This window comes from Podarcis muralis, chromosome 3, assembly GCF_964188315.1.
Source record: "Podarcis muralis chromosome 3, rPodMur119.hap1.1, whole genome shotgun sequence".
Lineage (NCBI taxonomy): Eukaryota > Metazoa > Chordata > Lepidosauria > Squamata > Lacertidae > Podarcis > Podarcis muralis.
Window position 1 is genome coordinate 70,873,547 of NC_135657.1, and position 24,405 is coordinate 70,897,951.

General features: G+C 39.7%; 1 protein-coding gene across 2 annotated transcripts in view; it reads right to left on the bottom strand.

The window, feature by feature from the left end:
- Nucleotides 1-5,356: 5,356 nt before the first annotated feature.
- FIG4 (FIG4 phosphoinositide 5-phosphatase) overlaps nt 5,357-24,405 on the bottom strand; it is a 63,822-nt gene continuing 44,773 nt past the window's right edge. For both annotated transcript variants that reach the window (XM_028723138.2, XM_028723137.2), the window contains exons 17-23: nt 21,517-21,575; nt 20,903-21,053; nt 20,269-20,352; nt 17,514-17,709; nt 11,461-11,543; nt 9,828-9,914; nt 5,357-6,631 (exon numbers count right to left, since the gene is read on the bottom strand). In XM_028723138.2, the coding sequence (XP_028578971.2) occupies nt 6,454-6,631; nt 9,828-9,914; nt 11,461-11,543; nt 17,514-17,709; nt 20,269-20,352; nt 20,903-21,053; nt 21,517-21,575 (838 nt within the window). In that variant the 3' untranslated portion in view covers nt 5,357-6,453. The remainder of the gene's footprint in view (nt 6,632-9,827; nt 9,915-11,460; nt 11,544-17,513; nt 17,710-20,268; nt 20,353-20,902; nt 21,054-21,516; nt 21,576-24,405) is intronic.

Consider the following 24,405-nt stretch of genomic DNA (forward strand, 5'->3'; position numbering starts at 1 on the left):
ACTTTCCCAGGCTGACAAATCTGGAAGATGATATTTAAATGTTATTTTTAAATCTTGGGTCAGGTAAGGTAACGAAGATCGTATGTTCCTTCGAGAGAACCTAATCATGTTAAAATGTCATTGACTTTCATGGCTTTTCTGAATATTTGGGCTGATTCTTAGAGACAGATTAATTGGTTTAATTTCCTCCCCCAGTTAACTGTACACACACCGAGATCTACAATGTGTGTGACAGCCAAATATTAATATTTGTAATTATTTGAGTTCATTTTATCCAATCATTTGTTCAGGAATTACTTGCAGCAGAAATATACTCATTTCCTCTGATTTTGAAAGAGCACTCATAACTGTGGCAGCCTTCACCTCATTAGACCTTTTGAACAGATTGCTGGTAACAAGTAGATGGGGTCACAAATGTGCAGCCACTTGCCACTTCTGCCAGCTCAGTCTATATCCCCCCACCCCCGCCCCAGCTGATTATTTAGCTTGATGCCTATCTGTGATTGGATACAGAAAGTAGCTTTCAGGGGGAGATTGTTTCTCAAGATCTATACCCTCCTTTCTTTTCTCCTACTATCATTTCTACATAAACAGGTTCTGCAGGGTTGTGAGCACTGGCAACCTGTTAACCAGAGCTGACAGTAGGATGAGCATGCATTCTGTGGGCAATGATGCCTCTATATTAGAACCCTTCAGCTAACTTATCACCTTTCCAGATTTCTTGTGAGAAAGCTGAAGATTTACCAAGCAGCTGAATGGATAAGGTGTTCAGATGGCAGTACCCATCAATGAGCCCTAGTCAGAGAGCAAAGATTGTGTGGTGCAAGCAGAAATTACTTTGAAATAAAACAGCATGCCTTTCAATAGGCCAAAGCTAAAGGTTTCCAACTGTAGCTTCTAATATCTGGCTGCTGGTGTAATTAGCAATCACCCAGTAACTCTGCCGACAATTTATTTATTAAATGTATATACTGCCCTTCAGTTGAGGATCACAGGGCGGATAACAATATAAAACATAGGTAGGCAAACTAAGGCACGGGGGCCAGATCCGGCCCAATCACCTTCTAAATCCGGCCCGCAGATGGTCCGGGAATCAGCGTGTTTTTACATGAATAGAATGTGTATTTTTATTTAAAATGCATCTCTGGGTTATTTGTGGGGCATAGGAATTTGTTCATCCCCCCCCCCCCTTCAAAATATAGTCTGGCCTCCACAAGGTCTGAGGGACAGTGGTCCAGTCCCCTGATGAAAAACTTTGCTGACCCCTTATATAAAAACACAAAAATACATAAACAATAAATACATAAACATAAAAAATACAACAAAACATCCTCACCCTCATCCCAGTTTAAAAGGCCATAGATTGTTTAATTGGCCAAAGGCCTGGGAGAAGAGGACACCACTTTTGATGTAGGCAAAAGTAACCCCTTACTCATTCTCAGTGGATTCATTTTTAAAGGAATTTTGTTCCAAGAACTGGAATAAATCACGTAACAAGATTAAGCATGATATTATTCTATGTACCTTGCAGGAACATAGGAAGCTGCCTTAGTCAGACCACCTGCCTGAGTCAGACCAATGGTCTAAGGTCACAAGGGAAAAAGAGCAGCTCATCTCCAAATTTGAGACACAAAGCTGATATAGGTGTTACAGGGGATAGTCTAAAACTTCAGTGATCTCAATGATAAATGGAGAGACAAAATATTTACAACTGTGGAAAACTGGAATAGGAAAACTATGATAAAATTGTACAGACTGTACTAAGAAGTGTTCCTTCTAATACAAGAGTCTAGAACACATTGTAAAACGTGTTGGAAACTTTTTTCACAGGAGAAAGGATAAAAGGAAGAAATGTAATGGTGTCTTTGAGTGCCACCTTTTATAATGACATAGCAACTCATTAAAAGTATATTCTGAATTTGTACCCAATGTGCACCATGATTTTTCTTATATTATCATCTGTGTTAATAAATGACAAATTGTTAATTTAAGGAAACTATATCACATACCAAAGTAGAATTTCACATCTTTCTGCTGGCCTAGTGGATTCCATTGAAATACTCCAGAACTACTCATCCAGTCTACAAGACCTATAGGGCAATGCTTGCATGGCTTATTGCACCAAATGTAGTTCAGGGAGCTGCTGATTCTAAGACTTCCAATTCTACTTCATACTAAGTTCAAGGACGCCCCACTCCCCCATGACATTACAGACTGTAGCCGGGGGGACAGGGCCTCCCGTTGTCAGGAGCTGGAATAAAGCGTAGGTCAGCAATAAAAGAAAAACACAGTGTCAGTGAAGTTAATTCTTTATCCAAGCAAACCATAACAGCGCAGGCCTAGTGATCCCAGCAACTCTTCCCAGTAGGTCTTGCCCCAATGAGGCAGTTGCGAGGACGGAAGGTCCCCGCCTTCCCAGCACTAAGGCTCCTCCTCTCCAGGGTCTGCTCTGCTCTTTCCATTTCTCTCTGTGTTCTAAGAGACCAGGGAGCAGAGGAGCCGGTGACAGCAGGAAGGGGAGACTTCCTGGATTCTTCAGCAGCCTGTCCCAACTTGGCCACCCTCTAACCACTCCTCACTGTCCCACCACCAATCCCCTGGCTCAGAGCCTTTTCCCCTTGGGGATCCCCTAGTTGCTGTCTCCCAGCACTCATCTGCACCCAGCCAACCCACGACACCTGTTGGCAACAGAGGCCAAAGAGTGACAGGGAAGGATGAGAGGTTGGGGGACAAGCCAGGATGATCAAGAGAGGCTTTAAAATGCAGTTTGTGAACATATCACTTTAATTAATACATGACATGGTGGGTAGGCTTAAGATATAATAATAATAATAATAATAATAATAATAATAATAATAATAATAATAATAACAACAACAACAATAATGTAATAAAAACAATAACTCCCATATATTATTATTATGTTGTGTATTTTTGTGTTGTTATATTGTAAACCACCCAGTGAACTTCAGATGAAGGGTAGTATAGAAATTCAATTAATAATGATGTGCTTTTAAAAGCATTGTAAATGTAGCTGTTACTATAGGCCCATGTTCTTGCAAATTAAGGTGGCGATACATTAATTGAGTAAGTGTAACAAAATATAATAATGAGTTTTTATGTTTGGAGAACGGATAAGTAAAAAGAAAGAAAGAAAGAAAGAAAGAAAGAAAGAAAGAAAGAAAGAAAGAAACCCACATAATATGGCCCCATAATCCAAGTATGAAGGATAGCAAAATACAGCTGTTGGCAGAGGCAGAAAAATAGATTTACAGTAAACTGAGTGTAACAAGAGCCTCTTGGGATTTACAGAACAATAGCTACAATAACTGCTGTATTAAACAATGAAAATCCACATGACTGCAGGGAAATAGCAGTTACTTAATAAAGTAAAACAAAACCTAATAGCTCTATGCAGAACTGCAGCTCAATAGCAGCTTCCATAGGAGAGTCAACTGTTAGGAAAAGAACTGGCCAGTGCTGGAAAAATGATAATGGTCTGGACAGGCAATGACCTGTGCAGAAAGCAAGTGAACTACATAAAGGCATGAGAGGTCATTGTAACCAGAGGAGCAGAAACAGATATTGAGGTATAGCCCAAATGCATAATTGGTCAAATGAAACAGGAGCTGCTGTATTCAATCTGCCTTTTGGCTGTGCACAGAGCCTCTTCACTTCTCTCTTTGTAGAAGTAGGACAGAGGTGAAGAATCGGCGGTTCTCCAGAAGTTGTTGAACTGCAGCTTCAACCTACCCAGCCAGCATGGCCAATGGTAGGGATAATGGGAATTCAGCAACATCAGGAGGGCCACAGGTTCTCAACCCCCAGGATGGGAGAGCAAATCAGGAAGTCTGCCATTAAGTATAGTTTCACATCACATCAGAACCAGGAACCTATGGTTAACAGCTTTGGAAGAGGATATGGTGTAAGGAAAAGAGGCTTACTATATAATTACACACCCCCCCCAAAAAAGTAAGTGGATATCAGGGATTCTTTCCCTGGAGGCATTATGACGATGTGCCCCATGCCAATGGGTTTCACATTATTTTTAATGAGAGGGAAATGCTGGCGTACAGAATGGGGGTGGGAAATATTCTTTGTTTTACCAAAAAGGAGAGAGAAGCCCTGAAGAGATGGGACTGTGTCTTGTGAAAGTTACTGATTACAAGTATCGCTAAAACCTTAGCCTAAGCAAAATGATACTTTAGAAATATACAGCATCACTGCACTGTGGAAAAATTTTCTGGCACAAAAATAAGTATGAAAAACCACTTATCTTTCCAATAAAAGAACACACACTTCACTTGTCTTTTTACAAGCAATGTGCAACCTGTTGCTGTTTATTTTTCTTGGTCTGGCAAATCTACTAAATTATCCATAGGTACAAATATTTAATTGTAAGGAAAAAAACCAAGGTAGCTACCTGTAGAAGTGAAATACATACATGATTTTTAAAAATAAACTTTTAACAGCATACCAATATAGAAAGAGCAACATTAGCATATTATGTTACAGCAAGTATGAAGTGTAGAAAAAGATTAATTGCATATAGATCTTTTCCCATTCATTAATAATCACTCCCATACAAATGGAATCTGTCTTAAGTCTACTAAAACTAGATGCAATGGCTAAGAGAAATTGTGACCTTAGATAGGAATTCATCAGATGATGTGTGCTCCTTAAAAATAATTATTGTTTCTTGCTCTTTACAGAGCAAATGTTTGATTTAATACTGGCATTTTTAATGTAAATGCTGCTTTATACTTACAGAAAAGATACACGGCTTGCAGAAGTAATATTTTAAATGAAACTCAGGGTGATAGTGGAATATGGAATGCATGTCAAGTAGATAATCACCCACACTGGTAAGTCAGTGTGCGCCAGCTGCTTCCCACTTCCCACCAAGCATGTGACTGTTGGCCAGACTTGCTATTTATTTGTCAATGGGCTTTTGGCAAGTGGCTTGGCCATTACCTGACATGAGGCAGCTGGCTACCTGCCAAAAGCCTAGGCCTGCTGGCTGCATGATAAATTAATGTTTGAAGGAAAATAAGGGGAGGAAGGCTTCTTAATTCATCTACCTGTGCAAATGACTTCCCCAACTTTCCTTCTTGAGGGGGCTGTCTAAGTGCCTCTGCATCATTAAATATTTGGCTCCACAACTCATGTTTTCTTCTAGAATTACCTTTTAAAGAGAAGCTCATTCTTGTCGCAATGAAGGATCTAGGTAGCAAAAAAAGATCTGACAGAAAGAGCATTCTTGGGTGTAAATAGCTGTTTGAAGGAATCAAACTGAGTGGACTTTAGAGTGGAATTTGACTGCTCAATATCAAAGCAAGACACCTATAAACAAAGAGATAACACAACTTCAATGTTTATTATGTGCCAAAGAACAGGATACTTGTTGGGAATGGGGCATGAGTTTCTCACTAATCAAACAATAGGAAGCCATTTTTTTCTTCTGAATCCAATAGAAATTCAGTTTTCATATAAATTTACAGAAGCTTATGAGAGCACTCTACTGTTCCAGAGTAATAATCCTCCCATATGCAGCTAGGTACACCACGGTGAGTTCTAATCTCGATTATCTAATTGCCAAACATATCACTACTTTATCAAATTTTAATGACACTCAGCTCTGATCTGGGAAGTTTTAGAAATTACTTTGCAGCACACAATAATGTTTCCAGAGATGCTGCTGGGACCCTGCCAACATTTCAAGAGAGAAGGGTGGAACAAGAGCCAAGTGCCATTTCAATTCCATTTCAATTCCCAGTATGATTACTTAACTTGCTGGCACGTTTTCACTTCCTGCTATCGATAAAGTAGACAGATATAATACTACCCTCAGATCATGTCCTACAAACATCTTGGATGGATGTGTCTTCTATCTTATTTTTCTTTTAGAGCACTCTGACTACAAACACATCCTATTTGCAGTCACATGATAAATACTGCTTAGACCAGGGGTAGACAACATGGTGTCGTTCAGGTGTTTTGGAACTACAACTCTTGTAATCCCAGACTGGCTGGAGATGGAGCTTGACTCCAAAAGTATATTCAGGATACCATGTTGACTCACCTTGACTTAGACAAACACAAGGAACTCCATAATTGTGAAAAGCATTCTCAACTGCTCCCCGCTGGCTATATGTATTGAAAGTGCCTATATATATACTTAAGTGCCCAAGAAATTTGACCTAAGCAACACAGATAACTAAAGAGAACATAATTAATCTGAATAGTTCACAAGTCTTATCAATAGGCACTCTCTCTTGTTTCTAAAGAGAGGATATTTGTATCTGTTTTCTAACTTAATTACCAACAAAAAAAAGTCATGATAGGCTATGAACCATCTCACATATGGTGGAGAGAAGCAGACAATAGAGATATCTACTTTTCCACTGTGACTCAGTGATTCAGGCTGTCAGAGGACTCAAAAACAGTTGTTCTTCACATGTATCTGTTTCTAATGTATTCTCGATACAGGAGGATGTCTTCTTTTCCCAATGGCTGCATGATGCCTTTGCCAGCCTGGATGTGAGCATGAAATATCTCAATAGATTTTCTTTCTACTTTAGGAGGATGGACTTCATAAATGTTGTCTTGGGAGAAAGCAGAGATGTGTGTTCTGTGAAAAGTAAATTAAATAAAACTAGCATTAAACTACAGAGAAACCATAAAAGAGGAGGGTAGGCATGAATTCTATATACATCACCATTGTAGGCTCAGAGGATTCCATGCCATTTTGCATTAGTAGGTAAGTTAAGTCGATAATACAAGGGAGGGAAAAATCCTGAAATGCGATAATTTCTACTAGGATTTCTAGTAATGAGCACTTATGATCTATAAAATACAATATATTTTAAACTGCAGGTAGACTGTTTTATTGCAAAACATTGTTGAGTGTTTAATTGGTTGGTATCTTAGCAACAATGTGCTGCATCTAAGCAGAATGAAGAGTCACCTTTTGCCAATAAAAAATACAGCCCATGTTCTGTTTTATTATTAATCTGTCATCACCTGTACCATATTTCTCCGTGTATAACATGCCCCGTGTACAACACGACCCCTATTTTGGGGGACTCCAAATTAAGAGAATGCGGGGAAATTGCCCAGAGTTGTTAAGCTTTTTTGGGGGGAGAATTGCCTAGTGTTGTTGAACTTCTTTTTTGGGGGGGGGGGGGGATTGCCGACACTCGCTCACCCGCCTGACCGCCACTGACAATCACACGCCTTGCCGACAACAACACTCGCCTGCCCGCTCACCTGTCTGTCACTAGGTTTCAACCTGAGAAGTTTTTTCTTTCTAAGAATCACACAGCTTTATAACCTCTAACTTCCAGAGATAGATTTTCTCTCCCTTCAAGGGATGGTGAAGAAAGGGGAAGCATTGTTGTGACAGTTTCCTAAAATACATTAGGTGGCAAACAGCGTCTCTAATGGAGATAGTTTAGCTATGGTTGATAGAGATTCTGTACATATTTAAAAACCATTAACTATTAAACATTCTGGATCCAATGAATATTGATCAGCCTGCACAACAGCAAATTTGCACAGGATTTTTTTACATTGATGTAAAAGGTGTCATTCTCCTTGGTCCTCCCACTGCCTCTTGCATAACTGCCTTCATGCTATGGAGCTCCACGATTCTGTCCTCAGCTGGCAATCCTTCTACCAAATCATTATTTCAATGTTTTCATAGGAGGAAACTCGGTTATTGGAGTGGTTTAACAGTCAATTCCTCTTTCCAAGAAATTCTGGAAACTTCAGCTCTGTGAAGGGAATAGGGGTCTACTAACAACTCTCAGCACCGTTAACAAACTACAGTTCCCAGGATTTTTTTGGGGAAAGCCATGAATGTTTAAATTGGTATGGCACTGGTTTAAATCTATAGTGCAGATGGGGCGCATGCCAAAGTCCCTCAAGAATCTGTTCTTAGCCCTCTGATTTACTTTCTATATATTTAATGTCCCTAGGTGAGATGATCAAATCCAAAGGCATTTAGTATCACCTGTATGTAGATGATACCCCCCTCTCATTATCTCTGAACTGTTTGCCTCACTCCAGTCCAGCTTCTCAAACTGAATCTCTGATATTTCTCCTTAAATATCATTTCAAACTCAGTATTTCTCATCTTTCCTCCCATACTTCCCTCTCCTCTTAAACTTTCCTTATGAATGTAGAAGTTTATTACCCACCCTGGTAATTAGCCATGCCTTTCTCTTTTACTCCTTTCTCTCATGTGTTGCCAATGCTCAGGCCATTTTTAAGTTGTGTCACTTCTTTTACAATATGATTGTGAAAATAAAGCCCTTCCTCTCTGTTTCTTTAGCATAAACGTCTCTCTGGTCTTCTGTTATCTCACAGCTATCTAGTGCTCTGTTGTGAAAAACATTTACCTGTCTCGTCACTTAAATCTCTACAGTGGGTTTCTATCCACTCCCACATCTACCAAGGGTACCTTATTCTTGCTTTCAAATCCCTGATGGCCTTGTCCTATTTTTATCTCTCTGCTTTTATCTCAATAAATCGTCTGTGACCTTTCCTGTTTTTGTAAAGACTGTTCCCTTTATCCTTTGCTGTTCTGTATGCTAAGAAATGCTTCCCAGATCATCTGGACAATCCCATCTGTTACACCTTTCTAACCCACCCTCAAAACCCACCTTTTCCATGGCACTTTTAGCCCTAGTTCTTATGCCCTACTGCAACCAAGTCTGTAACTAAACTCAAATATCAAAAACCCCAGCACATTGCCTTCCTCTGTTGTTTCCATTGTACTAACTTTAGATTGTAAGCTTTTTGGGGCAGGGAATTATCCCCCTGTATGCTGTAAAGCACCATTCACACTGATGGAACAATATAAGTAAATAACCATAACGTAAGAACTAGAGTGTCTGCAAAGAAGCCTCTGTGTACTGCATATGCCAGTGAAGAACTGTAAATTATGGTTATTGTTTCCCCCTTAAGCCAGGCATAGGCAAACTCGGCCCTCCACATGTTTTGGGACTACAACTCCCACCATCCTTAGCTAACAGGACCAGTGGTCAGGGATGATGAGAGTTCATAGGAGGAAACTCAGTTATTGGAGTGGTTTAACAGTCAATTCCTCTTTCCAAGGAATTCTGGAAACTTCAGCTCTGTGAAGGGAATAGGGGTCTACTAACAACTCTCAGCACCGTTAACAAACTACAGTTCCCAGGATTTTTTTGGGGAAAGCCATGAATGTTTAAATTGGTATGGCACTGGTTTAAATCTATAGTGCAGATGGGGCGCATGCCAAGGTCCCTCAAGAATCTGTTCTTAGCCCTCTGATTTACTTTCTATATATTTAATGTCCCTAGGTGAGATTATCAAATCCAAAGGCATTTAGTATCACCTGTATGTAGAGTGTCTGCAAAGAACCCTCTGTCTACTGCATATGCCAGTGAAGAACTGTAAATTATGGTTATTGTTTCCCCCTTAAGCCAGGCATAGGCAAACTCGGCCCTCCACATGTTTTGGGACTACAACTTCCACCATCCTTAGCTAACAGGACCAGTGGTCAGGGATGATGAGAGTTGTAGTCCCAAAACATCTGGAGGACTGAGTTTGCCTATGCCTGCCCTAAGCCAATGTCCTATTTTTCTTACATACCACTTTGATTTTACCACTTGTCTTATATAATGCATATAAAGCAACAGTCTCTGAAAATACAAAGCCTAACTAAAATATACAAAAACCACTGTGAACTGTGAGAATAAGAGAGAGAGAGAGAGAAGGGGATTTGGAAAAGGGGCATTGAAAGAGCATGAACCGAAAAATAAAAGACAGCAAGTACTACTTACAAGTTTATAACCCCGTCTAAGTGCTTACAACAAAGATGTTGGTGACTCTTATCGTGCTTGTGTTGACTGTGCCCCAATTGAACAAACCTAGGAATAGAGGCAGAAAAATCACAATGGAAAAAGAACTTTCTGAAATAAAGAAAATAACATGTCTTTTGCAGCTATATAGGAGTCATACAGTTTGAAGTAAGGGACATCAAGTTCCATAAAGGGCAGCTGGAACATACACCACACTTTTTTCCTGACACTAATATTGTGGGTGAGTAATGCAGTAGCTCTGAATTTATTTATTTTTAAAAATCCACTTTGATCTAGGTACTTTGGAGGCCCTTCAAGGCATCTTTTCGTTTTGAATCTCACTAAAAGCCTAATCAATTTTAGTCATAGTGTGCTCCTGAGAAGCTCGGTTCAGCTGGCACTTTGCACATGGCCCAGACCTATGTGATTCCTTTAACTTCACTCAGTGAGTTGCAACAGCACGTAAGTAGCAAACGCTGACATAGACTGGATTTTTTAACATATTGCTATTTTAACTGATGTAAGCCATCTTGTGTAATACAATGCTTCTTAGATATAGAGAGACTATATTTTTACATAAAAATATAACTGCAGAGTTAGCAAAAGGGCACAAGAGCTGGTAGAGGCACCATCCCCCACCTTTCCATGGATTATTATAGATGCCAAAGAAGCCACTGAGGCCTGCACTGTAGTAGTAAGATAGGTAAAGACAGAAGGGGATGAACAAAAGTTGGTAGTGGATCCCTGCATCACCTCCCAGGCTTTAGTTTCAGTCTAGTCTTGTCCACCCCCCTGCAATGCAAGAATCTTTTGCTGTTCAACAGTGGAACAGTCTCCCTCCTTCCTTGGAGCTATTTAAGCAGAAGCTGGATGGTCATCTGTCATGGATGCTTTACCTGAGATTCCTGCATTGCAGGGGGTTGGACTAGATGGCCCTTGGAGTCCCTCCCAACTCTACAATTCTATGATTTTATGTGAGGCTCGAACCCATGACCTTGAGATTAAGAGTCTCATGCTCTAGCGAGTGTGCTATCCCAGGTTCCCAAGAGCCAGTGTTGGACTGAATCATAGGAAGTTGCTTTATACCAAGTCAGACCATTGGTTTGTGTAGCTCAATATTGTCCACACTGACTGGCAGGGGTTTCAGTCAGGATTACCCACTGTCCTACCTAGAGATACCAGATGTTGAAATGCAAAGCAGATGCTCTACAACTAAGCCAATAGGGCAGATGTGGGCTCAATTCTCCATGAAGCTGACCATGGGCTAGTCACAATCTCTCAGCCTAACCTAACTTACAGTATTGTTTGAAGATAAACTTGGGAGCAGAGGGAAATAATGTAAGCCACCTGGAGGTAGACCAGGATTTTTGAAAATTATGGGGCTGCTGTGCAGCTTGTTAGATACTATATATAGATAGATAACCAATGAGCACAATCCAGGCAAAAGGTAAGGACCTTTAAAGATCTTTTGGCTTTCAATACATTGTGAACATTCCCAATGAAACAAGTGGAATTTAAAATGTGCTTAATTTTGTCTGGAACATACACTTTTACTATTCACTTTTTAAAAATTTGTTCCCTGCAAGCATCAGTGAGATAATCAGAAACAGATTACCTTGTGTATATGCCGAGATCATCTTCCGAAGGAGATTCTGAGAGGTTAATCCCATATATATCTTTTATAGGCTGTACTACATTCTGCAGCAAAACAAGAGAAATATTAGTGAGAATAAATCTTGGGTTTAAAATTTATTTAAACATTTATACCTGCCTCTTACAAATGCAAGGTGGCTTCCAGACAAACAAACAAACAAACAAAAGAATGAATAAAAAGACAATACTCAAGAGCAACATTTTTTCAGTTTTTCCGAAGTAAACAACTGCTACTTCATGATAGAGCTGAGAGCTACGTATCAGTATTAAACAGAATTATTCCACTAACAGGGAATTCTAAAAGCAGCGAGAAAATTTTATTTGCCAGTTTTGTGTCCTACTGAAGCATTTCCATCTTGGTACCTCACTATATCTCATGCAGCATCCTGTTCTTATGGTGTTCAACCCAATGTCTACTGAAACCCACAAGAGGACATGAGTGCACTAGAACTCTCCCCACTTATAATTCCCAGTAACTGGCATTCAGACGTATACTTTGTCAGATACTGGAGATAGTACACCACCATGGCTAATAGCCATTGGTAATATGAACAGAAGGGACGCGGGTGACGCTGTGGGTTTAAACCACAGAGCCTAGGACTTGCCAATCAGAAGGTCGGCGGTTTGAATCCCCGCGATGGGGTGAGCTCCCATTGTGAGGTCCCTGCTCCTGCCCACCTAGCAGTTCGAAAGCACGTCAAAGTGCAAGTAGATAAATAGGTACTGCTCTGGCGGGAAGGTAAACGGTGTTTCCGTGCGCTGCTCTGGTTCGCCAGAAGCGGCTTAGTCATGCTGGCCACATGACCCAGAAGCTGTATGCCGGCTCCCTAGGCCAATAAAGCAAGATGAGCGCCACAACCCCAGAGTCAGTCATGACTAGACCTAATGGTCAGGGGTCCCTTTACCTTTTTAATATGAACAGAGCCACTGACTGGTGGTAATGACTATTAGTGGTCATTACTATCATCTTGTTGTAGTGAATTCCATAGTTTAAGTGTGAAGGAGTACATCCTTCTCAATCTTCTAACATTTAACTGCATTGGTTGATCACATGTTCCAGCGTTATAAGAGGGAAAGAAAAACTGCTCTCTGTCCACTTTCACCACACCATGCATCAGTTTTATACATCTCTATCATGTTCCCCTTTACTTGCATTTTCCCTAAAGAAAAAAAGCCCAAAATGTTATAATCTTTCCTCTCATAGGAGTTGCCCCTCAGTCATTCTGGTGGCCTTTTTCTGAACCTTTTACAGCTTTACAACGCTCTCTTTGAGATGCACAGTATTTGAAATGGGACTGCACCGTGGATTTTTATAAAGGCCTATTCCACCATTCCTCACAAAGCAGCCAATGAACAAAACAGCCAAACAATATATTTCTAAAAAACCAATTATGAATTTGCTAATTTAATTTTATTTTCAATTCCATTTCTAATGATGCCAAACACAAGAACGGCATTTTTCACAGCTGCTGCACTCTAGACAGACATTTTCATTCAGCTATCCACCATGATCCCAAGATCTCATTTCAGTTTAGACCTCATTAGCTTTTATATAAAGTTAGAATTCTTTGCCTCCATGTGCATCACTTTACCCTTGATCACATTGAATTGCATTTGCTATTTTAATGCCTAGTCACTCTGTTTGGAGAGATCTTTTTGGAGCTCCCTTTTTGCTCATACTGCTCGAACTCAGGTTACCTGAATCTCTAAAGAGTGATTCTCCATCCTGCAACATTTTGTTTTAGGTGTGCAAGGCACAAAAAAATATTGTGCTATCACACAGAATGGCAGTTGCATGAAAATTCTGAGGACTCTGAACTTAAAATGTGTATAGATATACAGTACTGCATTGTCTGGACTCATGTTAAATTTTTCACGTTCCTTTTAAGAAGCAAAACATTAAATAAAGCTTTCACAATACTATCATCGCCATGTATCTTTAGATGTTTTCGGGGCACATTATACAAAAGCATATTGTCATTTCTTTTCAGGTTCCTGATAACTGCACATTTATGAAATTAAGCTAGTATAAATTAGCTGCAATGCTACATTAGACTTCAATAGCAGATGTGTCAAAGTTACTTCATACTTTAATTTAACCTTGCCATCCATTTTTTTCTTTTAAATTACGGGAACAATTTTTGTTATCTCACAATGCCTCCTTTATTTTCCCGTAAATTCCCTGTGACTCATTCTCCCCGCCCGCCCGCCCCGTTGTTGAAATGTGTGAAGGGAGAACGGTGAGTTAGCTAGGCAACTGATCAAGGCAATTCACTGCCATGCTGTCAGAAAACCAGGTACTTAAGTGGATAGGGAAAAGGTTAAAAATCATGCCAAGTCACCAGCCAAGACAACAGATGAAAAATACAGACAATGGATTGTCTAACTCTCAGGATGCCATGAAATTCTATAATCAAAAACCTATTTGGATCCCATCAAATAGCTTTTTTGACTAAAAAATTCCTCCCATACATCCCACTAAATTATCTGGAAATAGCAGGGAGTAGTGTTGCCAATTTCGCTGTCTGCAGCCACCACCCCAAAACTGGCTCCAGAGGGCTGGATATACCTTTGGGTCCCATGCATGCAGAAGAAGTGTGTCTCATTTGTACAGCAGACTCTTTACATTCAACCCTCCTTATAAAAAACAACACTAAAATATCTAAAGGTACTTCACTTGGTACGTCTCAAAACAAGATGTATATTAAACATCTCGTAAGATGTATATTAAACATCTAGTAAGATGACTAGTAAGTCCCTGAGCAGAATTTCAAGTTATGTGGATGGCAAATGTATGTGCCACAGGTTGTCCCACTGAAAAGGATATACCAAGAGCTCTTGGTATATCCTTTTCAGTGTATTTTCAACAGGTTGTCCCACAGCAGACGTGTCCTCATCCCATGGATAATCTTGGGGAAGGGACAATGTGGGGCACAATGAATGGGAGCTGGGGTAAACATGTGTGACCCCACTCTCCTCTCTTATATGATTACAACTGGGAATTTGTAAACATCTGAAAATAGCTTCTTTTGAGTATCTGGAGCACATCATGCAAGATGTGGGTATAAAGGACAATCCTTTATTTATTTATTTATTTATTTATTTATTTAATTTATATTTTACTAAGAACTCTTCATCAGGGGTCTAGTTAACACAAATAATGTTTTGTACATTGAGAACAAAGATAGTTTAGACTACAGTGTTATTCCTTAATTTTTGTAAACAGCAGGAAGTTAATTTAATTGATTTCTACTTTAATGAAGCCAGCATTACAAAGTTTGACCTTGATACAGCTTCTATTCCTGCAACTTTTAAGAACCTACTGATTAAAATAGCGCAATTTAAACCAGTTTTTCAGCATATTCAGCTATGTGGAAGTGCCAATATTCTGTTCAAGGCTGATTGCCAAAGTACATTAATTGCTTTCACACGGAAATATCAACATTAGACAACTGTTTTCCTTTATTTGAGAGGCTGATTGCAAAGAGATGAATTATATCACTGACAAGCCAACACAACAGAGAAACCAGGAATATAAAAGGTAAAGTTTGAGGGCCTTGAACTCTAGAGGCACAATTCAAAGACTTGAACTACTAGCGCCTGTCCAGTCATGTTTGGACTCATGTTTCTGAGCAGCCACATCAACACCACAAAGTAAGCCTCTCCTGATATAGCCTCAAATAAGGTTTGTAGAGGGGCAATGAGGCCTGCTGCCCCCCCAAGTACATCCCCAAGATGAACACAAACCATTGGACATTAGTTCTCTAACTTGTTGCTTAGGCCTCTGTGTCAAATATTGCTTATTATCACAGAAACAACCCATGGCAATGAAGGAAAAGCATACCTGGCAACTGATTGACTTTAGATAATAAGCACCTTCTTATAGGCATACCAAAAGACTTGGAAAATAATATCCATAAGTAAGTCATTCTTAGAAAAGTGATAATAGTAATTTTGTTTCACTATCATTAGACACTGTAATTATTAAACTTTATTCAAGGCTATGATGAGCGAAGCCATTTACTTTCAGAGACTGCAAGGATGATCTCATTAACCAAGTTTACTTTGGAGTCACAAGAGATTGTAGACAAATTTCACGTGAATAGAAGAGCAAATGGGTTCTCCTGCCTTCTTCCTCCTATCACATTCCCACCACTACATCCCATGTCTTTCTTGAGGGTTCCCTGACCTTCAGGAAGGTTTTTTAGGGTGATACATCAGAGAAGGAAAAGAAGGAAAAGCCTATTGTGCAAGCAGCACTTTGCTCTTGGCAAAGTCTTTATAAAACCCACTCAACTCACTTAAGTTATTCTTAGTAAATGTGCATAGGACTGTAGCATTAAGTCAAATTAGGATTCAACAAATTAAATTCAATCAGACTTTAATGCGCTAAATCTCCAAATGGAGTATAATGTTCCATTCAGTGGGTTAGGAAGGATTCAGACTGTTAAATTCCTCTACTATAAGGTAAACGTAAAGGGACCCCTGACCATTAGGTCCAGTCGTGGCCGACTCTGGGATTGCGGCGCTCATCTCGCTCTATAGGCCAAGGGAACTGGCGTACAGCTTCCGGTTCATGTGGCCAGCATGACTAAGCCGCTTCTGGCGAACCAGAGCAGCGCATGGAAACGCCATTTACCTTCCCGCCGGAGCGGTACCTATTTATCTACTTGCACTTTGACGTGCTTTCAAACAGCTAGGTTGGCAGGAGCAGGGACCGAGCAACAGGAGCACACCCCGTCAAGGGGATTCGAACCGCCGGCCTTCTGATCAGCAAGTCCCGGGCTCTGTGGTTTAACCCACAGCGCCACCCGCGTCCCATTCCTCTACTATGATTACCCACTAAACCCAAAATGGCTTGGGTCCTGAAGGATTGCTTCTTCCTAATTGATCCTGCCCACATCTGAAAGGGCCTTGGGTGACCATGAAAGCCTTCTGGCATCTTGGCTCCTGGCATTACCCACATAACCGTTCAACAAATTAAACTGTTTTCTTTATTTCATTTATATGACAAATTTGAAGGGAGACTTGGGAGGCCACAAAAAGTGTTTAGAGGGTTGTTTATGTCCCATAGGTTGTGGCTTAGCCACCTCCACTGTAAAGGATTCTGGGGGCAGCTCTAATCATGCTTAGGTCACAATATGAGAGAGCGAAACCTAGCATCATGAGCAGGATTACAAGATAAAGTGCCGTGCACCTGCTTGGGGAAACAAATGGTTTGGACCAGCCTATGACCTTCCAAATTCATCAAGGTGCTCCAAACTACAGTAAATATATCTAGAAACAAGAAAATTAAATTCAAGCAATGATCATGCAGGAAAACTGGCTGGAGCCATGGGCTTCCCCACAAATGTCACAGCAGAGCAAGTGGCATCATCATCTGCGTTCTTCCTATCACTTGCCTGCTGTGTTCATTCCCTTGTGCAATATTTAAAATCCAGATTCTGCTGCTATAAAATTGCTAATCTGTTTTGTGTTATTGTTTTTACAGATCTTCATTAACATCCCCAGATACTGAAGTATTATAATGGTACTGAAGTCTGCACAGGAGTGTCATCTGGAAAGATCAGTGTTCGTATTTGAAAGAGCTCTATTAAGCCATATTTCTGTATTAAGCCAATCCTCTATTAACACATCTTTCACTCCTAGCTGAATTACCTAGTTTAATTTAAACAACTAATACAAATCAACACTATAACTCAGCTTTAAAACTAATATATTACCTTGCTCCCTTAAAAAAGAGTTAAAGAGAGAAGTTTTAAACTGCTTTAAGAACTACATCTGCCTCCAAGCTTCCACATATTTGTTTTACAGGTGTGTTTTTTTAAGTGTCTTCTTTTTAAAAGTATATATTACCTTCTCTTACTGCTGAGTGAGGAAAGCCCCTAACATGTAAAGAGAGATGTTCATTTTAGTAAGCCTTAAACACAAATCAAACACAACACTGGAACAAATATGCTGTAAAGAAAGAGATGTGCTGGTATTGTCCCTTTGCGGGTTAGCACACTTCCTTACTTCTGTTGTTTTGGCATTATCTCCCGTATCTGTCATTTTCACTGGCGTTGAACGCTGAGATGCAGCCCCCTCATCTTCTTTATCAGTTCCAGAATCATCCTCCGAACTGCTAGACACGGCCTCCTCGCTGGGTGGTGGTGGAGCACTAGCAGCCGTTTTGCGCTGAAGCACCGTTTCTTCTCTATTGCTCTTGTTCCTAAACAAAATTGGAATTTATTACACATCATGATATCTCAAGAAAGAGGCAGTTCAATTTTATCACCATTCCCTTCAAGAGACAGAAGTGAAAGGGCAAGAAGAGAGAAAGCCTCTTCTTTTCTCATGTATGAAAGTCCAAATGGTTTCTTTAAGAGATCGGGAATGGGATGCAAGATCAAGTGTTCCCTCCTCCCTTCAGCAAATTCTGCCTCCCCATCCTTAGCCACAGTTAAGCATTATGAGTGCAAATGTTGTTGTCATCACTGACCCTAACAGAAAACAATATATCCAGGTCTTGGTTAAGGCTATTAGAATAAATTTTAAAAAGAGAGGAGGGGGTCTGAAGGGAAGGGGGCGACCTTTCAAAACATGCACCCTTGCAGCCCACCTTTGTCATAAGCACAGATAAAGAAACCAGGAGCATTGTGTCTCCACCAACTCTCAGTCTTATCACAATGCTGCTTTGAAAAATGCTCTATGGACTCCTCTGCTATATATGTTACTTTCCATTTATGTCACAGGCCTTTGGGTTCTCTAATTATCTGTTATACTCATTAAGTAGTATCCAACAGTCATACTCAGAGTAGGCCCAATGAAATCAATGGAATGAAGTAAATGGGTCCTGTTGGTTTTAAAGGATCTACCCTATTTCAGTCCAATGGGTTGTATCCAATGAAGTTGTCCCATTAGTACAAGGATTTCTTTCTTTCTCTCTTATCTTTCCATGCACCCCCAAATCTGATCAAGAGAGTTGGGGGAAAACCCTGGAAAAGATGGAAGGCTGGGTGAGCAGATCAAGAAGAGAAGAGGTAGTGGAAGTCCTTGCACTGACAGAACTCCACTGGATACAAACCACTAATTTGAAATTGATTGCTGTAAGTATTTAAATCAATGGACTTCAATGGATCTAACTCTGAGTAACACTAGATATTATCCACTGTTCTCAACTATAACCACAGTTTATTCTGTCCCCGAATGCTTGGGTCTTCCTGTCATTTTGACTAGGACACTGACTACGGCATCTTAAACTAAGGTGCAAAAACATTAGAATATAAGCACCTAATTAAAACAGCTTTAATGTTCTCCCTAACGTTATTAGGGAGAACTCTGCAAGCAAACCCAGTACGAAGGCAGCTTTCAAAAAGCTTTGCTAGAAGCACTGAGTCACTTTTTAATACCTCTAGTCCAGTCATAGAAAACTATAAATTGACAAATAGTGAAGTAGCTTAATGGCTCCAAACCAGGTTCAGAACATTTTGACACTTTGAGTTTTTGAAAATATGGATCAAAAGCAACAATTTGGAGTCTTTGAGCTATTTCAAGGAAAAGAATGTGATTGATCTATTATATTGTTCAGGTACAAATGTTCACTTTAGGATTCCCAGCACAGATAGCCTTATTGATCTCTTGCATACATTTAAGTAATTTCTTTCTTAGAAATATTAAGCTTTTGTGTTCTGAGCAAATGGATTTTTACAGCCTGATGAGAAGAATGAAGAAATAAAAATCTACACTCAATGCTCTTAAAAAAAAAAAAGTGGTTAAAAAAGTCAAAGAGAACAGAGCAGAAGAACCAAAGACCTCAGTATCCAGTCAGAAGAACAAGTTGTCCTATAGGTTGAAGCATGCAAATAGTCAGATACAAAGGAAAATTATTTCATAAATTAATACAAGTGCAAAGATGTCTCAGCACAGCATTCAAATCTGTGACTTGAACTGCACTGGTAACACGAAACTTCAAATACACTACTGCTATAACTGCTTTTCTTGCAGAAATAGATCACACTGGCAGCTTCTGCTTCTTTATCTGTGGAAAACAGCTGTGGCATATGAAGATGTCCTCCTAGCTATGTCAGGGCTGCTGCTCATTGAGACTAAGATAGGGCAAGGTGGCAGTGAGAGTGGGGGAAGCACCAAGTTGGAGGTGGCATTGGACGCAGGTGCATATGCCTCTGTGTCCACTGATGCCAACCCAGTTCTCTCTTGTTCTCACCCAGGCCCGGCTTGATCCTAGCCCTGACGAGTGGCACTGCCACTGTGGCCAGCAAGGCAGGGCTGTAGCGATGTCTTACTGGTGGAAATTGACATTTAGGTCCATTTGTATGCAATAAACCACTCCCTAGAATCTAACTAAAATTACATCAAAACTTTAATTAAAATTAAGAGCAATTAAAATTACTAAGGAAACAAGAAGGGCATCGGAGCTGGCTTTTCTTTGCATTCAGAGAAAGGGAGGAGGAGTGGAGAGCAGCAACTCATTGCAATTTACCTTTTGTACAGGGAATCTCAGCTGTTTGTAGATGGATGACCAACTATATGTAAATAAGGCAAACGAGATTTTTTTTTGGGGGGGGTCTTTCCTCCCTCACTCCAAACCATCCTTTGTAAAACTAATATAGTGTCTATAAATTATACACACGCAAAAAACATTTACTGGTTTGACTCAAGAAGGTTAAACTACGGATATCATTGTATTAAGCCCCATATTAGTTAATATTAGGTACTAAATGAGTAAATAAAAAACATTTCTGCATTCAGTTCTTGATTTTCTTCTTACCCCAAAACGGATTTTCCAGTTTCATCAGGTTTACGTACAGTAAATGGGCTGGGATCAATTCCAACATTCTTGGGCATAAAATCTCTGAAGGGTATAAAGAATAAAGAATCAAATATAACAAGTTAACAGAGCAATCCAAACCTTAGATAGGCGGGGAGGGGGGTGACAGAAAGGTCTGCTTCTGCAGCCCTGTTGCTAATACTGGCCAGAGCATAAAATGGGGGGGGGGGGGGGGGCGGACTTGCTTCATGCTTTACCAGCCAGGATAGTGATTAGGCCTGAAGCCATAAATTGATAGCTGTGGGATTGCTCAACCCCTTCTCTGGAAAACCTCATTTCAGGGAAGTCTGCCAGCAGTACTTCTGCCTGCCCACACTTTCGGCAGACAGAACTAGGTCGACACCAGCAGTGACACTAGTAATTTTATACATTTTAAAACTGGTGCTCCTCTATCTAAGCAGATACACATGTCAAAAGCTTCAGAATCATATGAAAGATACAAATTCTTCTGTATTGAATGCCATTTTACGGCTATGTAAGGAAAGTTTTTCTAAAAGAATTCAATTCAGTTTCATTTGTAAAATGGAAAGGCTGAATCAAAATTCTATTATCTTGAAAAATAAAACATACATACCGGATTGAATTTGTCATTGCCAAGCAAAAAGTGTCATCAAAACTGCTGAGTTCATAGGGTCGAAAAAATTCATTATGAATGTCAATCTCTTCATCATAGTTATGAAATTTCTTCACTATTAGCTTCCTTCTGTTTTCAGCAACAGACATTGCTAAAAAAGAAATGCAGGTAAAGTGAATCTCTTAAATACTGTATCATCTATTGCTAAGGGGACTCTTTCCCCCTGGAGCCCTCAGAACATCCTCCCTGACCCTCTGGAGCAGCGTTTTCAAGATGAGTGGGGGACAGCAAGAGGTGTCAGGGGAAATCATCTTCTCCCCCATTCCTCTAGTGGAGTGGAGTGTGGGCAGAATGCCATCCATGTATAGTTTGAATACAACCCAGTGTATTAAAAACTACTAATTTTCTATAGAAGAATGGCCATGTGTAGTACAGTAAATACCTCCATGTGTGTTTTCAGCAGATCTCTTGATCCTTAAGTTAACAGGTACATTATTTCACTTTTCTATTTTTATTCTAGTAATTGTGTCCAATTAATGTTACTATTATGTAAGCAAATTGTGTTCATATTTAAAAATAAAGGAAAAACACACTTTCTTGTATGTATAACTGACCTTCATCATAAGGCATTGGCAAGCATTCCAGGACACCTGGAGTCCACCAGAAAGTGTAGCTTTAAGTATGGAACAAAAACAATAGTTTTAAAAATCCAGTGAGTTATATCCAAAAGTTCTCCCATTCCATCAAATGCTCCAACCCTTTCTCCCTTATACAAGGAACAACCTCTTATAACACCTGAATCATGCCTCTTCTTCCTTCCTACAAATCCCTTCTCAAAGCGCATTTGCCCATGCATTATTTAGGAAACCCTCTAGTTCCTGTGCCTTGCTGTAACTAAGCCTGAGCATGTCCAACAGAAAGAAGCATGCTCTTTTCCTGATTACACCTCTGCTTCCACTTGCTGTTTCCCTTTGTTAAATTTTAGACTATCAACCCTCCATAAGATGGTGTAAGCTAGAATACACATTGACAGAGCAAAAGAAACAACAGGAACATCCGTACTAGATCAAACCAACAGTCTATCTAGTTCCGGATCCTGCTTCCCACAGAGGCCAACCAAACGTCTGTGGGAAGTCCACAGAAGGACATGAGGGCAATAGCTGTGGCCCCATAAGCAACTGGTATTCACATGCATGTGCCTCTGCTACCCAAGAAAATACATAGCCAGCAGCCATTAATTGGCTTATCCTCCATTAATGTGTCTAATCCAGCTGTCAAAGTCAGTGGCCATCATTGTATCTTGGAGTAGACAGTTACATAGCTTTAACTACATGCTATATGAAGATGTATTTCCTTTTGCCAGTTTTATGATATCCTTTTGGAGTTGGGGCAACCAGAATTGTGCACAGTACTCCTAGTGCAGTTGCAAATACCAGCAGTTTTGATGCCTTTCCTAATGATTCACCAAGACTGAATTCTCCTTTTTCACAGCTGTCAACATATACTAGGGAGCATTTTAATCAAGCTCTTCACTCTGACCCCAATATCTTGTTCCTAGTTAGGTAACATTAACTCAGATCCCTATCTGCATATCTTTAAGAGGTAGGATTTTTTGCCCCAATATGCATCATATTATACTTTACAGGAAATTTATCTGCTATTTTATTGCCTGTTCACCAAGTTTGCTTTTGGAGATCTTTGCAATCCCTTTTACTACCCTGAATTATTAGTGCTATCAGCAAACTTGATTACTTTGCTACTGACCATTAACTCCAAATAATTTATGAATATTGGGGGACTCCACTTTTTACATCCCTAAACTATGAGAATTGTCTGGTTATAATTACATTTTAATTATAATTAACTATATCGTAAAATCAAACTTATAATATGTTATGTTAGAAATTATTATAGTTGCCCAATTTAAACATTTCCAACCATAATATCTTCTTAAGACATAGAACACAGAATTAGAGTTTATTGATAGCCATGTTTGCTTTTGCTTTGCTCTTTCTGCTATAACCAGCAATGGAAATGCTAGTCACACACAAGGGAATATGGATTGTGGTCCATGTGTCTATTGCTCTACACATAACGAAATTGACTTCAACATCCTGCTGTTTGTTTGACTGAGGAATAATTTGATCTGGTAACCTAAGTGTGAAAAGATAAAAAACCCTTCTTGGCTAGAAGAGTTTATAGTCTCAGCCGTGTAACTGCACTTTTATGAAGAATTTTCTGGCGTCTGCAAGGGCAGCATGGCTATATTGATCTGCACAATCAATATATATTGGTCTCAAAAGCCCAAACACAGTTGGAGCTAAAAAGTCAAGACCTAGAAATTTAATAGCAGTTTAAAAAGATGAAAAATCAAAGATAATAGCCAGAAACTTTGCAATGTCATACAGTGCTTTAAACCCAGTATGACTAAGGTTTTAGCAAATGGAGGTTACGCCTTATGTTTAAATTTGTTTTTTTATTATTAAGAATTACATGACAAACATAGTGGCAATATTTTAATTTTTTTAATGTAGAAAACACAACTGAAGATGGGCCAGTAGCCTGTAACTGAGATCATTTTGTTACAAGATGTAATAGTAACTTATAGTTACTATTGTTTGTTACAAGATGTAATAGTAACATAAATGTTGAGGATAAAGGGAACACATGTTATCAAATGAGACTTCAAATCTAACTTAGAACTTAACCTTTGGGGTCATGTGGAACAAGATTTAACTGCTTACAGTATTGAAAGCAGGGAACAACACTAAAGACAGCAAATCCTTCCAGAACACAAATTGGCACAATGATTCATCTTACTATGAAATATGGGGTTAAGTTGATTCAGCACCCTGCTAACCGTATCGTATATAGATGTGGAGATGGTGAACAGAAGAACACTACTCATTCATTTTTATTTACATTGTCAACTTTACAAATCTGACAACCTAAAGTGGGGCACAACAGATTGTCTCCTATACTACCCTTCCATGACTGGAAAGAGCCCTTCAATTGAAAAGGAGTATTTGATCTAGCAGGAGCCTCTGCTAACGGAAGAGGAGGGTGAAGGTGATTTTCACCAGTTCTTCCTTCTTCTTTTGTACTATGGGAGAGGGTAGAGGTGTACAGATGGTTTGGTATATGGTCACACTTCTCCTGAAAGACCAAGTCATGGACTCTGTGCAGTCTATGGAAGCACAGATGGTGGTGATGACTAAGAGCATCTTTTATCAGCTTACGCTGATACTCCAGCTGCAACTCTATCTAGAAGCAGTGGACCCTGCCTCAGTTATTCATGCTCTTGTCACATCCATACAAGACTACTAATGTGCTTTACATAAGACTTTGAAGACACTTTGGAAGCTTCAGCTGGTACAGAATGCAGCCATCCAGATGCGTGTGGGAACTAAGCATTCAGATAATGCTATAAAAATTCTGTATCAGCTCCATTGGTGAGCCACTCACATTTGGGTGCAATTGAAATTGCTGGTATTGTTCTTTAA